We start from the raw sequence: 18,123 nt of genomic DNA on the forward strand, positions 1-18,123 counted from the left end.
TCTCCTAGCCTCCTGGAGCCCAGGGCCAAAACTGAACACAAAGAAACTCCAGACCCCCCTAGTCTCCTAGATACTTGGTTCCTGGGAACTGTTTGGTCACAAAAGAAACTCCAGGGGGACCAAAACCTCCCCTGTAGTCTCCAGGATATAGTTCTGAAAACTATTGATATCTATGCACAACAGGCTACCTGCAAGACAAAGCCATAGAAACCAAAGAATGTTCCCTCTCAGCACTGACCAATGAGAATAATTGGTACACAGGTATTTCATGCAGAAATATGACTTTGAGAAATGTTCCTAATTGTTCCCAAATGTCAACCAATCAGAAACCAACCCATACCTACTGATATAATCCTGTAACTTTTGTCTTTAAAACCTAGCAGTAGACAAGGAACTTCACTCCCTCTGGAGGCTGCTGTGACAGCTAGCCAGACAGGGTCCCTGTCATGGTTGGATGAATAATCAATAAAACTTTGCTTTTACAGTTTGGTGGGTTTGTCTTCCTGGTGGTCCCTGGGGATCTTTGCAACTTGGGCAAAACAACAGGAAGGTCAAATAAATACCACTACTGTTATTTGGAGTTAGCTGTTAAAACTTTAGTACAAGCATCTACCTGGAAATGGTTAATCTAGTAACTTCTGAATAGACACATTCTTCCTAGAGGACTAAGCCATAGGAATTCAGGAAGGATTAGGTGTGGTGGTACATACCTTTAATCTCAGCACTGGCAGGCAGGCAGATCTCTGTGAGTTTGAGGCCAGCCTGGAATACACAGTGAGTTCCAGGCCAGAACTACAAAGTCTTTCTCAAACAAACAAACAAGCAAACTCAGGCAGACATCTGAGTGAATGTGGCAGCAGTGTGATACCCACTGCTCACAGTCTTTGCAGGCTTTTGCTCATCAAGATGTTTGTGTGTATGAGGAAAACTCCTTTCTCTTACTGCCACTGGCATCCACACTGCAGTAAGCTTTCTATGGGTGCCCTGCTGAATACATGCACTTTATGCACACAATGACTAAAGCCCTCCAGGAACCCCCCCCCCCAAACACACACAGGGTTTCTCTGTGTAGCTCTGGCTGTCTTGGAACTTACTTTGTAGACTAGGCTGACCTAGAACTCACAGAAACCCACCGGCCTGTCTCCTGAGCACTGGGATTAAAGGCGTGTGTTTCCACCTAGCTATTTTTTTTAAAAAAAGAAGAGATTCCTCTCAATAAATAAATCTATGCAATTAAAAAAAAACACACACCATAGCTCTATTCTGACTCTGAAAGGCTAAGAAAACATTCTTATCACATAATTCATTAAGACCATGTCTAACTATGAACACTAAGAGAAAATTGGCATATTAGAGGTGTTTTTAAAAGATATTAACTCATCAAGGCTCTAGGTAAACTATTAAAATATTTTCTTTGTAAAGTGGATGCTTGCATGCATAAAAATTATGTATGTAAACATATCATACAAATTCTAAATATTACTTACGGACATATGTAAGTTATAGGGAGTACTGTTCAGCAATCCACGATGAAGTACTGGATGAGACATCACATGGACACTTTCTCATGAGCAGAGGACTCAGTAAGAAAGTCTCAGTGGTCCAAGCTGGTCTTGACCTCATGAGCTCAAGTAACCCTGTCTGTTTCCTTAGTGCTGGGACTGGTTTCAGTGTGTGATGACAGCTTCTGCAGGGCATGGTGGCACACGCCTTTAATCTCAGCAGTGAGAGGCAGAGATAAGTGAATCTCTGAGTTGAAGGCCAGCCTGGTCTACAGAGCAAGTTCTAGGACAGCCAGGACTTCAGAGAAATTCTATCTTGAAAGAAGGAAGGAAGGAAGGAAGGAAGGAAGGAAGGAAGGAAGGAAGGAAGGAAGGAAGGAAGGAAGGAAGGAGTGGATCTACCTACTTCAAATTAAGTAATACCAGATTCTTGGTAGAGTTTGTTGGAAGGGGACGACCAGGACTTCACAACTTGGGAGTACCACAAAGGAATAAGGAACTGTCACTTTAAATATTAGCTCTGCCCCAAAGGGCTCAGGGTGGCTGTACCAACTGGAAGACATTATTAACAGCTGAGGCCATCACTCATCCTGAGTTTCACTGCTTACCTAAATTGGTCAATGGAGCTAGCAGCCTTTCGAACCTTTCCATACATTCCTGCCAGATTAGTTTCTGTGTCATTAAAAAGAACAGGAACATTTCGCAGGCGTGTCCCTGTTTAAATAAGAGAACAGATTAATATACTGATACCAAAATTATTGACTTTCTAAGAAAACTAGAGTTGAAAATGCATCATATTGTATGAGGAAGAATTTCTCAAGGCCAACTTTCTAAGCACTGTCCCTAGAGTAGAAGAAATTGTAACACAGATCAACTACAAAAAATGCTTCAATTTCTACAAATTTTAGTAGACACTAAAAAGTTTACAATATCTGGTGCTTGCAAGATCCTGGGCCTTGGCTTTGGGAGAGGCCAGTGGTTCTTTTTTTTTTTTTTTTTTTTGGTTTTTCGAGACAGGGTTTCTCTGTGGCTTTGGAGGCTGTCCTGGAACTCACTTGGTAATCCAGGTCTCGAACTCACAGAGATCCGCCTGCCTCTGCCTCCTGAGTGCTGGGATTAAAGGCGTGCGCCACCAACGCCCAGCGAGGCCAGTGGTTCTACACCGCTGAGAACGCTGGTTCTTAGATGGGCATTTCCAGCTCTACCCCACTCCAACCATCCGACTGCTTACCTTTCTTTGGGATCACTGGACATCAAGCCCATGTACCAACTATGATTCCAGTCTTTATCTCTCCCTGGAAAACTCTTTCTCTTGGTATCTTCCCACTCTGGTATATAACTCCACCATTCCATTCACCAGGTCAAAATTCTCCACTCTTTTCTGCCAACTTGCCTTTTAAATAAATTTTCACATCCCTCCTGCTAGGATCCAGGCATTATGCTGGCCTGCTGGGTGACCTGGCAGAATGCACTCAGGTATTACCCTGACCAGCCGAGAGTCTTATGACTGCTATATCACTATGTAGTCTGCAAGCAGGTGCAAAGGTCCCTCTAAGAGGAAAATTCCACCCACTTCTGCTCTCTTTCCCACTGTTCCTCTCTAAAGGTGCAGACAGGACTTTTCTTGTCTCCTTCTTCCTCTTTCTCCTCTCCCCTCCTCCCCTTTTCCTTTCTTTACTCCCTTCTCTTTCTCCAATAAAACTTCCTGCTTAATCTCTGTCTGCCTGTCGTGTTTGTCCCTGGCCCGCCACAGAATCTACCAAGGTTGAGGTATTATAACACCTCCATCCCCCATCAATCCCACTCTGATCAAAACTACCATGGTTTAATGCAAGGGCACTCTGGCCTCTCTGCTTGTGCTCTTAGCCCTCTGAAATTTGTTTGTTTTGGTGTTGAGTAAAAAAAACCAGGTCTCTTACATGGCAGCAAATGCTGCCCCAGTGAACCACATCACATCACAATGCCAGCTCTGAGCTACCCAGAGACATTACAGTATGTTACTAATCAGATCCCTAGCATACCTAGAGTGAAGTCCTCATGCAGGTCTCTGCAGCCTTCTCCAAGCTCTCTGAATCCACCTTACACTCCTCTCGGCCTCACTCCTTCCTGTTCACACACACCTCCCTCGAGGCTCTTGCACCTGCTCTTCGGCTACTTGGAAGACTTTTCCTCCAGGCCTCATTACAGTTCACATTCTTATCATACCCTTTGGTATTTTAATAATGTGTCACTTTTCAACTGGATTTTCCATTGGCAACCCTACGTACAACTGATCCCCATACATGGCATCCTCTTTAAATTTTGCAATTTTTAAAGGAATGCTAAAGTCAAAGAACTGCGAGATTTGCTCCATGAGTGCATATAGGTTTTATGAGGTTGCAAGATTAAAATTCTGACCTACTGATACTGGTGATGACATACTCTTTTTGAATACGTATCTTAAAAATCTTCAGATTTTGTTATCATAATTAACATGCATGAATAAACAACCAATTAATATAGACTTCAACACTAATAGTCATTTACTAAGGGATTATGAAAACACACTTCCTTTAAGTGTCCTGAAATGTCCATGCTACTGAATTCTTGCTTTGTCTGTCTTGTCAAGTATCTTATCATTTCAATACACTTCCTAATCCCAGGTCCTTTCTCCAAGTCTAATAGCTGTGAAGCATTAGTCCAACATACATCTTTCTAATGATTATATTAATAGCATAGGGACTAAGTCTCACACCAGGAAAAGAAATGTTGAAGAAAATTTCTTTTCAGTAAAAATGGTCTTTCTGTAATGTTTTGTTGCTATGTTCTTTCTAGGGTTACCTTCACCACTGTCAATTCCAGGCATGTTAATGGAGGATCCGCTGCTGGGCCCAGTGGAGGCCGAGTGCACCTGCTGCTCCAGGCGCTCTAGCTGGAAGACCAAGGAGTTCTTTTCTGTGCTGAGGCTCTCTAGCATGGTCTGCTTCTGGATGAGTGTCTCCGTCAGCTGATGGAGTCGGCTTTCTAGCTCTGACTGGCTGCTGTTGCTTAAAGTTTTGTTGGTGAGCTGCAGGGGAAAGTGCTCCATCAGTTCACAGGCTCAAGGGTGCACGGTATAGAAAAGACATGAATCGGGTCTTCAAATCAGTGATAGAGATTTCTCACTGGCTAGAAGTGATTTTTAAACCACATCGACAGGCCACACAGCAGCAGTTAGAAAATGTAATAGACAGGGCATTTCCTGGAATTCATATAACACACAATACACATGTGTTATTGTGTAACTTCTTTGTTGTGACTCACTACACAGCCCAGGTTGGCATCCAACTCATGACCATCCTGCCTCAGCCTCCTGAATGCTGAGGTTATAGGCAGGTGCCACCAAGCTGGGTCTCTGTTCTGGTTTTGTATTATGAATGCTTGTGACTATGAAGACACACTGTAGACTGCATTTCCTACTGCAGTTGGCATGGTCAAGTTTACAGGAATCACACTTCATAAGTGGGATTCCAAATCCACAGTTCAACAGTGTGGCACCCTGAAGACTGTGCTCCGTGACCCCCCCAGCCATGCAACTGCAGACAGAACAGAACATTCCCATCACCGCACATAGAGTTTGCCTGTTCTTGGGTTTCCTGTAAGTGGACTGTCACATCATTCTAGAAATTTTTATCTTTTTGGTTTTATTTATTTTCATGTACATGGATGTTGCATCTGATGCATGTCTGTACACCATATTCATGCCTAGTGCTCACAGAGGCCAGAAGAAGGTACTGGATTCCCTAGAACTGGAATTACAGATGACTGTGAACCACCATGTGGATGCTGGGAATCAAGCTCATTCCCAGTGGCCAGTGTACTTAACTGCTGAGGCCCTTCTCCAGTCCCAAATATATACTGGCTCACAGCTTATTTATTCATTCACCTGCATTGGATTGCTTATGAATACAAGACTCAAGTTTTTTTTGTGTGATACACCTTCATTTGTAGTGAACATCTAGTGTCACAGGGAAGATAGATGCTAACCTCACCAGAAACTGCCAGCTGCCTGGCAGAAATGGTGGTTCATAATTATAAGCCCAGAACTTGGGAGTCGGAGGCAAAAGGATTACAGTGCATCTAAGGTTAGCCAGGACTAAATAGCAAGACCTTGAATCAAGATAAGTAGGTAGGTAGAAAGGAAGGAAGGAAGGAAGGAAGGAAGGAAGGAAGGAAGGAAGGAAGGAAGGAAGGAAGGAAGGACAAAGGGGAAGCCTGTTTCCCCAGTGCTGTGTAATACCCAGTAGCACAGACTTGTTGTTCTAACCTGAAAGCTGAGCCAGTCTCAGGAGTGAGGGGACTCATCCTGATGACCCTGTGAACTACTACTACAAACTCATCTAACCCTTCAGGAAAGGTCTGTTCAAGTCTTTTGCCTAATGAAACCAAACAGTATAGCAGCTTCTTACTGTCAGCAGGAATCCTTATGGTGACTGTGTCCCAGAGCTGGGCCATGTGAGGCATGTCTGAGGAAGCAAGAGGAAGGCTGAGGAGGTGCTGGAATTCCGCCTCCTCTCCCAGTCTGTGGCTATCCTCCTTTCATTTCTGTACTGCCTTTTAGTAAGCAGAAATTTCAATTGTGATAACTCAAGTTATCAGGTTTTCTCTATGATTTGTGCCTTTTGTATCTGCTCTAAGAAACTTTTCTTCTTAGTCAGGCAGTGGTTGGCATATGATTTTTGATCCCAGCACTCAGGAGGCAGAGGCAGGCAGATCTCTGAGTTCAAGGTCAGCCTGGTATACAGAGTAAGTTCCAGGGAAGCCAGGACTACACAGAGAAACCCTGTCTCCAAAAACAACAAAAAACAAATAAACAACCAAAAAAAAAAAAAACAACAAGGAGAGAAAAGAAACAAAATCTTTCTTTTTCTAAATTGCATAAAGGGTATCCTGATATTTTCTTTCTAGGCCTTATAGTTTAGGCCTACCCTCACCAAAAAATAACTTTTGAGGCTGGTCATGGTGGCACAAGCCTTTAATCCTAGTACTCAGGAGGCAGACACAGACAGATCTCTGTGAGTTTGACGCCAGCCAGGTCTATACAGTGAGATCCACACCAGCAAAATGAGACCCTTTCTCAAAAAAAAAAAGTTTTTCTTATAAATTTTACAAAAGAGACAATGACTAAGATTTTTTTTCTGTGTTTTTTTCTACTCCTATAGAATAGTTTTGAAAGAGTGGAAAGTATATATAGGTGCCATTATTTTATTTTACATTTTCAGAATTAGAAAAAAATACTTTGACTTTATAGATGTCCTACCAATTGATACTACACAAGATTAATCAGTCAATCTTTATTAGGAAAAAGAAACCACAATTATGAACGTGATAATCAGCATGCCCACACTGAGGTCAGAAGTCATGCAGTTTTGGAGATAAGTCTAGCCTCAGATGAAGTGGCTACACAATAATTCTACAGGAGGAAGCCGTAGTGTATTGCAAATGAAGAGTCAAGTGGAATGAGATGAAAAGGCTACAGCAGCCCAAACCCTCCCATAAAATTCTGAAGCATATGAAAAGAGAAAGAAGGCCTTACAAAGCAAGGTCACTCACTTTTCCCCATTCCTACCTGATTTCTTAGTTTCTGAATTTCTTCCTCTCGATCTTTAATTCTGCTTTGCAGTGTGTTCTTTGTTCTATGCAGATCTTCTTCCATGTAATGGAATTCCTAGTGTGAGGCGTGAATAAATCAATCTGAGTGTGCTCCCTGCCTTCTCCAGAGCCCACCCAGACTCACACTGAGCACTCAGTTCATGTCACAGCCACACAAAATGGACCAGACATGAATTTGGATAGGTTTGATGAAAAGTCAACACATCAACATGATGCTGTAAACACTAGCTATGGAATACATGCTAAAAGGATAAATCATCAGAAAATACAAGATATTCTTACCTTACAGCAATGAGAAATAGGCCATCATTGTGAATGCCATTACAGAATATTACTATTGATCATGACAACAAACTAAAGGTATTTGCCATCTATGATAAAGATTGATGCTGTCAGTAACATAATGTTCATAAATTTTTTTTGTTTGTTTGTTTTTCGAGACAGGATTTCTCTGTGGCTTTGGAGGCTGTCCTGGAACTAGCTCTTGTAGACCAGGCTGGCCTTGAACTCACAGAGATCCGCCTGCCTCTGCCTCCCAAGTGCTGGGATTAAAGGCGTCATAAATTATTTTTAAAATACAAAATCAGGAGCCAGGCAGTGTTGGAGCTACCTTTATTCCCAGCACTCGGGAGGCAGAGGCAGGAGGATCTCTGTGAGTTTGAGAACAGCCTGGTCTACAAGTGCTAGTTCCAGGACAGTCTCCGAAGCTACAGAGAAACCCTGTCTTGGAAAAAAGAAACAAACAAACAAAAACAAAAACAAACAAACAAAACCAGGGCTGATGGATGGCTCATTGGGCACAAGGCTGACAGCCTGGTAAACATTTACTAGGAATGTTCCAGATTTCTTCTATGTTCTAGTCTGTACAAATTCAAGGCTAAAATACTTAATAAAGTATACATTTAGTCCTTAAATTAAATACTTTACATCTGGGATCTCTGATGAGTAGCCTACAGCTATAGTCAGCGTATGTTCCTCTACTTCATCATTTACAAATGGCATTTGAGAGAGAGTACAGGGGAACATTTGCCATAATAAATGAAAATATCACCTGTCACACACATGAAACTGCTGCCCTGTAATACATAGCAGCTCCCTGAATAAACTGAAATGCAATTCTGAAAGGACAGCTAATCTTATAATTATATTAACTAAGACAGCCTGCTACACACATGTCTTGCAGGTCTCTGCTTGTTTGATTTTTTTTAACAAAATAATTTTGAGGACTATTTCCATAATAAATCCTAATGAAAAACTCATTTAAAGAACTTAAATACAGCAGGGTGTTGGGGGCACACACCTTTAATCCCAGCACTCGGGAGGCAGAGGTAGGCAGATCTCTGTGAGTTCGAGGCCAGCCTGGTCTACAAAGCGAGTTCCAGGACAGCCTCCAAAACAATACAGAGACACTCTGTCTCAAAAAAACAAAATAAAAAGAACTGAAATACACATAAAAAGATGATTTAAAATACACAAAATTAGAAATTTTATGAGTGATACAGTAAGAGTCACAAAAATAATCTTCTATGAAATGAATGGTAGTGACTTTTTATTGTATGAAATAAAATAGTGAGTGCTAACTAACATCAGTGTTGCTACTCAGTAGACATTACTACAAGATGTAGAATCTTATCTGAAAATGTGGCTAAAAGCAAGTTTAGTATCAACTGCCTCAATATAGAAATCCCTATGTAAATAAATATATTGCAAAATAATTTGACTTTGGAAACTAACTGAATATATACTCTCACAAGAAAGTGACTAATATGGCACCACTGGTGTTTTTAGTAGTAACAGTAGCTTCATAGTTCTGGGAAAGTAGATGTTATGAGTACAGTATGTTTTTGTTTTTACACACACTCTGACATTGATAGGATATAGACACAGAAAGCAGAAAGAATTTTGAGTTCTGAGCTGATGATGCTGGGTTTTATTCTTTAGCTCATTTTACAGTATTGGGAAGTTACATCACCATTCTGTGCCCAACTTTTCATCTGTAAAGACAAACAACAACAAAAACATGGGCTAGAGGACATATCAGCAGTTAAGAGCACTTTATGAAAAATCATGGGGACTAGAGTTCAGTTCCCAGGATCCATGTAACAAGCCAGGTGTCTTGTAGGCCAGCTCTGAGTGGACAAGGGCAGAGACGGGAGAATATCCTATCTCAAAGGCATAGGTGGAGAGTGATGGAGGAGGATGCCCTCTTCTTACATGTGCACATACAGAGTCACACACACCGCAGAGATACACACACAAGACACACAAACAAACAAACAAATAAATCTTTAAAAAACAAACAACATTGGAGTCAGCAAAAAGGCTCGGTTGGGAGGTAGGTGTGTGGTGGTGCATGCCTTTAATCCCAGCTTTAAGGAGGCAGAGGCAGGAGCTCTCCCCCACCCCACCACAAACAAAATAACAATAAAAAAGAAGCTCAAGCCTGACAACCTGACTTCAATCCCTAGAACCCATGCAAACATGGAAGGAGAGAAGAACAACCCCCTAAGTTGTCCTCTGACTTCCACAAGCAAGCAATGGCACATGTATGTGCCTATAGCATGTATGTGTCTATACTGACACATCGTGAATACAGAGAAGAATAATAAACATTTAAAAAACCCAAACCAGGGCTGGAGAGATGGCTCAGCGGTTAAGAGCATTGGCTGCTCTTCCAGAGGACCTGGGTTCAATTCCCAGCACCCACATGGCAGCTCACAACCGTCTGAAACTCTAGTTCCAGGGGATCTGATACCTTCACACCAATGTACATAAAATAAAGTTAAATGAATTATTAAAAAAAAAAAACCAAGGCGGGTGGGATGGGATGGAAGAGCAAGAGGAACTGGCAAGCTTCTACCCACCACTAACACTTGAGCCTGTGCTATAAGCTCTCCTGGGAGGGGGTCCCTCTCCTTACCTGTTTCATCCGGTCCAGCTCAGTCTCCAGCTCTTGTTTAGATGCTTTCTGCCTAGCTATCTGGTCTTGCAGATCTTGTAACTGTTCTCTTGCTGATTCCGCTTCACTAACCTGCTGAGACTCCATATCCTAAGAAGAACCACACATAAAAGCAAACACTAACAGTTCGCTCAACACATACTGAACTGTGGACAGGGCTCAGCAGCCCCCAAAGGGATAAGAGATCACAGGACTCAAAGAAGATACCTTCACTATGTAATTCATCTAGGAGTGAGGGAATGACCAGGACACCACAGTTGCCTAGCCCACAAACCACCTAGCTTACGAGTGACCAGAAGTTTGCTAGGCAATTCATGCCTCCATTGAAAAGCTAACACTTGCTGGGTGATGTGGCACACGTCTTTAGTCCCAGCACCAGGAAGGCAGAGGCAGGCAAATCTCTGTGAGTTCAAGGCCAGCCTGGTCTACAAAGCGAGTTCTAGGACTGGCTCCATAGCTACTGAGAAACCCTGTTCTTTTCTTTTTTTTTTTTAAGATTTATTTATTATGTATACAGTATTCTGTCTGCATGTATGTCTGCAAGCCAGAAGAATGCACCAGATCTCATTACAGATGGTTGTGAGCCACCATGTGGTTGCTGGGAATTGAACTCAGGACCCCTGGAATTGCAGTCAGTGTTCTTAATCTCTGAGCCATCTCTCCAGCACGAGAAACCCTTTCTTATAAAACAAAACAAAAAAGAAAAGAAAAGCTAACACTTTCAAACAGACTTCACTACATTAGTTCCACTGTAGGTAGTGATGCACCATCAATCAGCACACACAGAGAATAACTACTGACATCACCCAGGTTAGTATGTGAGCTGCTTCCAGCTTTACTACTGTTACTCAATTTCATATCTCCCCATATTTCTTACTCTCACTTTTGAGTGTGAAAAGGTGAGAATAAGAAATATGTTATATACCTTTAATCCCAACACTCAGGAGGTAGAGACAGGGCTTGGCTTCTGTGTGTAACCGATGCAATTGAATTCTTTGGAATATTTACTTACAAATTTTTAAATAATCCCACTTAAAAAAGAGAGACTAGAAGGTTCATTATCCTGCACTTAATCACCTATCACCAGAGACCTTCTTCTATGATATCTGTGTCAAAGATCTCATATTCATGTGGAATAAATGGCCCAATTTACTGTTTTGTGCTGGGGGAACTGGACTGAGAGATCCCACAAGATAGGCAAGCATGCTATTACTGAAACATATTCCCAGATTGTTACTTTTTAGATTAAATATAGCACTTACACACAAACTACAATTGCAAGATTATGCATAAAACCCTAGTTTCTGAGTACATGTTAATATCAGGAGACATTTCAGTTTGATAGAAAACCCTAAACTAATTTGCTTTTGAGTAGCAGAATTTAAGATGCATACATTTAAAGAGTCTTGTCTGCTTCCTGGTCCAATTTAGGCTTTTATGTACATGGCAGCACTTGTGGTAAGTACTTCATCTGTGTTTGTTACCCCTTGGAGTTACAGTTCGTCAACAGACAGGACTCCTAGTGCTATAGATACATAGCTACATGGTAGCTAACATTCTAGTATAACAAAACACATTGTTTCAATATGCCACCTCCCTCCCCCTAAAATACAGAATAACCCCTCAAACTGGAGCAGCTGGGGTAAATGGTAGTCCAGGATGTTGAGCGATGACTGTTACCTGTAGCTCAGATCTCAGCTGATGGATCTGGCCCATCAGCTTCTGGATCTCCTCCTTTTGCATCTCCTTCTCATGCCGAAGTTCTTCTAGTTCCATGCTGCCAGCAGTACTGCTATCTAGGCCTTCAAAACTGGAGCCTTCCTTTAAGCTGTTTATCAATTTTTCTTTAGACTATTGTGGAACAGAGAGAATAATTAAGCAAGGATGATATTAGCTTATTATTCTTTTTAGATTTATTTATTTAGTGTTTTGCCTGCAAGTATGTCTGTGTCCCATATGAAGGTCTGGTGACCACAAAAGTCGAAAGAAAACATCAGATCCTCTGGAACTAGTACAGATTGTTGTAAGCCTAGGCACTGAGAACTAAATCCTCTCTTAGAGTACCAAGTGCTCTTAACTTCTGAGCCATCTATCCAGCCCTTTACTTCGTTTTATAGTATTCATTTTTTGTGGTGCCAGAGACTGAGTCCAGGGCCACACACATGCTAAACATACTTTTCACTAAGCATTATTCCCAGCTAGCTTACATAGTGTCATCTTATCTACAGAAACAATTCATCCATGGAGGAAATCCACAGGTAATTAAAGCCATAGGGATAAAAATGCAAGAGATCCTTGTTGTACTATGCTTGAATCTTTTTGTTAGTTTGTTTTGGTTTTTGTTTGTTTGTTTTTTGAGACATGGTTTCTCTGTGTAGCTTTGGAGTCTGTTCTGGAATTTCACTTCATAGATCAGGCTGGCCTTGAACTCACCAAGATCCACCTACCTCTGCCACCACTGCCTGTCCTGTCCTTGGATCTTAGTCCCCATGATCATGCTATTGTTACAAATGTTTCATAAGATTTTCCTATTTTCTTCTTGTCCCAGTCATAATCCACTAAACTACTGCTTAGAAAGCATCTAAGATGCACTTGGCACTATAAGAAAGACTTCTGTGAGATAAAGACAATGACCCCTTCTGGAAAGTGCCCTCTGCTTCACAGACTAAACAGGAAATTAAAAGTATTCATTAGAAGAATGCAATAAACTCAAGCAAGGGGAGATGGGCAGATTATTTCAGAGTTCTGAGCAGGAGAGGCTTCATTTCAAAGTCAGCATTTATACTGACATTGAAATATGGCTCACTGTAAAAACATACAGAGAAACACAAAAGCATGGTGGTGTGTGGTAAAGTACTGTGTGAGGTAGCTCAGAGTTTGGGTCAATTTGTAAAGGCTTCAGATGCCAGGCTAAACTTTTATTTATTTTTGTTTTGTTTTGTTTGAAATTGAGTCTTGCACGGCAACCCAGGAGGCCTTGAACTTGTGATTCTTCTGCTTCAGCTTCCTAAGACCTAGAGTGGCAGGCAGGTGCCACCATAAATGGTAGGCAAAATCAAGTTACCAGACAGTGGCAGGGAGTGCTGTCACCAAGATGCCTTTCAGAGGGTTGGCTGGGATGTACTGCACAGCAGGTGTCTAAATCATGGTCCACAGGTCAATCTGGCAGCCTGTTTCTGTACGGCTCAAAAGCTAACCATGTATTTTACATTTCAATAGGATTGTAAGAAGTAAAAACACAGAATATACGGTGTCAGCTGTTTTAGTCCTGACATATTTATTTACTATTCTGTCCTGTACAGAAAAATCTGTGGACCTCTGGTATGAAGGATGAGTAGGAAGAACACATCTAAGACTTATGCAGATCAACATATAAAGTGCCAATTCTCAACCAGGAAGCATCGATTCTTTCACATCGAATACAAAATTTTAAAGTTACTATCTTTTCGCCGGGCGTTGGTGGCGCACGCCTTTAATCCCAGCACTCGGGAGGCAGAGGCAGGCGGATCTCTGTGAGTTCGAGACCAGCCTGGTCTACAGAGCTAGTTCCAGGACAGCCTCCAAAACAGCACAGAGAAACCCTGTCTCGAAAAACCGAAAAAAAAAAAGTTACTATCTTTTCAAAAGAATTTTTCCTTTTAAGTGGCAGAACTATAGGCATTTCCATTTCTTTCTGCAGACTTTATTTTTCAAATTTCCTACACTGAACATCACCATTTACATACTGCCTCCCACCCCAATCACAAGGTCCCAACCTGGCAACTCTCACATCCGCAGCCAGCCTTTGGCCTTTCACGATGTTGCCAGGCAAGCGGCGCCTCCCCTTTCTGAGAAACCCAGAGATTCCACATGCCAAATCCAAGCACTCTACCTAGGCCTCATCACATCACAGAAGCTGCCAAACCGCCTATCATCGCCCTTGGATACTCTCCCCTGTCCCAACTTCTTCCTGGTTCTCCCAACTCTGGCTGCTCTCTTCTTAGGTGTTTTCTTTGCCCATTTTGTAAATGCTGATGTTTAGAATTGCATAATTAGTTCTAGGCCTTCTCCTCTCACGATTAATTTCACCTAACACCCATAGCTCCTGCTGAGCTTCAGGCCTTAGTTTCTAACTACCTCCTTCAACCCTAACATGTCATCACTCCTCTTTGTTTCTTTTAGAAGACAAGAAACAACATTCCTACATGCAAACAGAAACCCAGAGTCATCCCATATTCCATCTGACTTCTTTGCCTTCTCTCCAATTAAATTTCTAATTTACATTTCTCGAATAGTCTTTTACCTATTAGCTATCTTATTAGCCATCCTCACTTTCATAAACCTAGATCAGGCCCCTAACACTTTTATAATCACTTGTTACATCTACCTGACTATGATCTCACCGTCTCGCTTACTCCTTCATTACATTTCTTGAGCGCCAGATATTGTTTTGGGATGTAACAATGAACAAGATGATTTCAATTCTTGCTTAAGTTCTTCACTGCTGCTACGATTCTTAATTTCAAATCTCATAATGCTCCTCAGTTTCTTTAGCACCCCTCTCCCCTCACCTACAGGATGATAAAACCTAAAAGGGCCTTCACAATCTGGTTCCAGCCCATCACTGGGTTTTATTCCCATCACCTCATCTAGAACCCAGGCATATTGTGTTCTCTCAGGACCTGCTTCTGGCATGACTTCTTTATCCAAATCTCTACACTTCCTACTCATCCTTCAAGGTTCTCTCTGTAGTGTCAGCTCAGTGCAATGAACCCTGGCACCTGGGCACATAAAGTCCTTTTTCTCTCCAAGTCCCACTGTACTGTATCAATGACTTTATCCTATCAATTATTTTGATTTTTTAATCTGCTAACCTGAATGTACCCTTGAATCAAAAAAAGTAAAAAGAAAAAAAAAAAGAAAGAAAGAACGAAAAGAAAGAAAGAAAGAAAGGAGAGCCCTAAAGTTTTGTAAACAATTGTGTGGCATGCTTTACTGCCAGATGACAGTAATAATTTTCAGAACAAAACAATGAGGAAGCTGATCAGGGAGTTGAGACCGTCAATATCTAAAGAGCAAGCAGCAAGGACCTGAGGTTAGGAGGTGAGAGTTGGAGACATGCCTGAAGTCTCATGAAGACAGGTAGAAGCAGGGTGGGCACACAGCAATGCAAGAGAGGGTTTAGGACAGGGCTCAAAGGGACCTTTACTCTTTGGAGATTGGGAAGAGGACCCCAGAGAGCTGGAAACAAGGGTAAGAGAGGACAAAATAGGAGCCAAGGTGGTATGGGGCACAGAAGGCCGGAACTCCAAGAAGGTGGGAGGGTAGCAGAGCTGACTGTGTCATCCAACTCAAAGTGTATGCAAACACAACAAAATGTAACAGCAAATATATATTCAGGTCATTCCAGACCTTTTAGAGAAGAAAATTTCAAAAATGTAATAGAAATTATATGATGGAACAAAGGGAACAAGTTCTTAGTAAATGAGGACAGTATAGTCCCAACCATTCTGATGTATCTGACACTGAGAAAAAACAGAGGACAGTTCAAAGAAGCTAAAACAAAACAACAACAACAAAAACAAAGCATGAAACCAACTTATTTTTTTTTCTTCTTTGGGAGGGGTCCCAAAATCTAATCCTCAATCTTCCACTAAGTGGCCACTGCTTTTGTGAGCTAGGACACAGCGGCAGTAGACACACACAAGAACAGGTGTATGAGAAGCAGCTAAAGTGACGCAGGCAGACAGAACCCTGCATAGACAGAGACCAAAAAAAACAAAAGCGCACACTTTCTTTGACAAGCTGAGGGCTACACTGGTGACTGAAGTTCTTGCAGGAACCACCAAAGGAGCATAACATAGCTGCTTAGTGACAACAGCGTCATCAGAGATGAAGGGAGGAAGTCAAAGATGTGAACCAGGCAGTGGTAAGATCAAGGGAATTTCTATCCTTTCCACAGAAGCTCCAAGTGCAGCAGGGCAGTATCTAGAGAGTGCTGGTGTCTCCCAGCGAGGGCGCATAAGGGTGTACACTCTTGTTTACCTGGAGTATCCGTGTAGCTTTCTGTTTATAGTCAATTAACTCCTGTTTAGAAGACTCCAAGCTCAACTTCTGTAGCTTGACTTGCTGCTGGAGCTCATCAACCTTCTTCTTCTCCTCAGAGTACTTTCTTTCTGCCAGAGTAACCGCTTCTGCCAAATTCTGACGTTCCACTTCCATTTTATTAAGGCGTGCAGCACACTCACTCTGTGGTAAATTTTACATTATACTTATTCTATCATTTACAACAATGCATTCAGGTATCTTAAGGAATTTATGAGCTCTGATCAACAATGAGGTGAAAAGAAAAAGAATATAAAAATATACAACATTGTGGCTCCCAAACACAGCACTGCATTAAAGTCAACTAGGAGTTTATTCAAGGTGTAACAAGGTCTTTTGGGGCTTAGTGAACTGGAATTTTCAATTTTGGTGCTGGTGATCTATTTTCTAAGAAATATGCCAGGTATGGTGCTGCACACCTAACTCCCAGAGGCAGGGGGACAAGTGTGAAGCAACCGTCAGCAGATTAGTGAGGCAGAGCCTCTCTTTGGACCTGGAGGTCACTAGGCTGGCTGGTCAGAGCTCCAGGAATCTGCTTGTCTCCCCTGCCCACTCAGAACTGAAGTCACAGATTTGTGCTACCACATCCAATCTCAGGTTCTCGTGTCGGCACAGCACACACTTTATACTGAAGCGTCTCCCCATCCTCCACCTCACTATTCTTTATGGCCTTAACAGGATTTCCTTGTATGGACATACCACAACTTGTTTATTCTGGCAGCAAGCTAAAGAATGTGTTATGAAGTGCAGAGGCAACCCTCTCTTCCTGAGTACCAAGAGAATGCAGCTTCTCCCTTCTAACCTGCATTTGTCTGTAGCTCTCCTGCTCTCTCTTCAGAGTGGCATCTGCTTCATGCAGTCTCTCCTGAAGAGTCTGCAGAGCTTGATTCTGTAGGCTACTGCCTTCATTGTGATCTTGCATTATTCTAAAAGAAAATGTATTACATGAGCAAACGCATTTCCACAGGGAGCAATCAGGTATCATAATTCCTAGAGCATCTATGAATTAGTCAAACAAAAAAGATGATCTAAGACATTCTTTTTAATTATTTTTTGGTGCTTTGCTAGCATGTATGTCTAAGTATGACTATGTAACTATAGTCCCCTTGAACTATAGTTAACAAAGAATTGTGAGCTGCCATACAAGGTCCTCTGGAAGAGCAGCCAGTGCTCTTAACCTTTGAAGCCATCTCTCCAGCCCCCAGCTAGGACATTCTGAACAGAATATTTTTGTATTTTTTAGGTCACATATAAATTCACAGCATATATTAAACAATGGATGACACTACACTTTTCAAATACTCTTTTTTTTAAGATTTATTGATTTATTTATTATGTATACAGTATTCTGTCTGCACGTATGCCTGCACACCAGAAGAGAGCACCATATCTCATTGCAGATGGTTGTGAGTCACCATGTGGCTGCTGGGGATTGAACTCAGGACCTTTGAAGAGCAGCCAGTGCTCTTAACCTCTGAGCCACCTCTCCAGCCCTTACATACTCTTAAATTTAGAATTTTCTAACCATGTATCTCAAGGGCCAAAAAATGTATTCATTTTAATCACTCACATTTCCAGCATTACAAGAAATTTTTCCTCTTGTACACTTCTAAAAAGCAGACTCTTCATAAGCATACGACAGCATTACCACACTTGCACACTCTAGCTTGCCTTTCTTTACTAGCAGAGCTCACCCTACCGTGACTTTTCACTCTGTAAGGCTTCCAGCGCTTCCGTGCGGGAACTCAGAATCTGGTCAGCCTCCTGCAGTCGTACTTTAAGGACAGCCAGCTGGGAATCCTTTGCAGCCACTGCTTCAGTGAGGTCATCAACTTGGGCTCGTAGTTCCCGAGTTATTCGATCACTCTTTGAATGGTCAACATTCCATTTTTCAACTCTTGCTCTTGCCTTATTTAATTCTAGAAAAAATGAAAATTTTCTACTGAT

General features: G+C 41.8%; 1 protein-coding gene across 2 annotated transcripts in view; it reads right to left on the minus strand.

Annotated features, from left to right (window-relative positions):
* Golga5 (golgin A5) overlaps window positions 1–18,123 on the minus strand; it is a 28,203-nt gene that overhangs the window by 3,384 nt on the left and 6,696 nt on the right. For both annotated transcript variants that reach the window (XM_040742605.1, XM_040742604.1), the window contains exons 4-11: window positions 17,876–18,095; window positions 16,979–17,102; window positions 16,117–16,320; window positions 11,773–11,943; window positions 10,054–10,182; window positions 7,090–7,188; window positions 4,323–4,548; window positions 2,111–2,216 (exon numbers count right to left, since the gene is read on the minus strand). In XM_040742605.1, coding sequence (XP_040598539.1) covers window positions 2,111–2,216; window positions 4,323–4,548; window positions 7,090–7,188; window positions 10,054–10,182; window positions 11,773–11,943; window positions 16,117–16,320; window positions 16,979–17,102; window positions 17,876–18,095 — 1,279 coding nt within the window. The remainder of the gene's footprint in view (window positions 1–2,110; window positions 2,217–4,322; window positions 4,549–7,089; window positions 7,189–10,053; window positions 10,183–11,772; window positions 11,944–16,116; window positions 16,321–16,978; window positions 17,103–17,875; window positions 18,096–18,123) is intronic.

This window comes from Mesocricetus auratus, unplaced genomic scaffold (genome assembly GCF_017639785.1).
Source record: "Mesocricetus auratus isolate SY011 unplaced genomic scaffold, BCM_Maur_2.0 Super-Scaffold_15014, whole genome shotgun sequence".
NCBI classification, from domain to species: domain Eukaryota; kingdom Metazoa; phylum Chordata; class Mammalia; order Rodentia; family Cricetidae; genus Mesocricetus; species Mesocricetus auratus.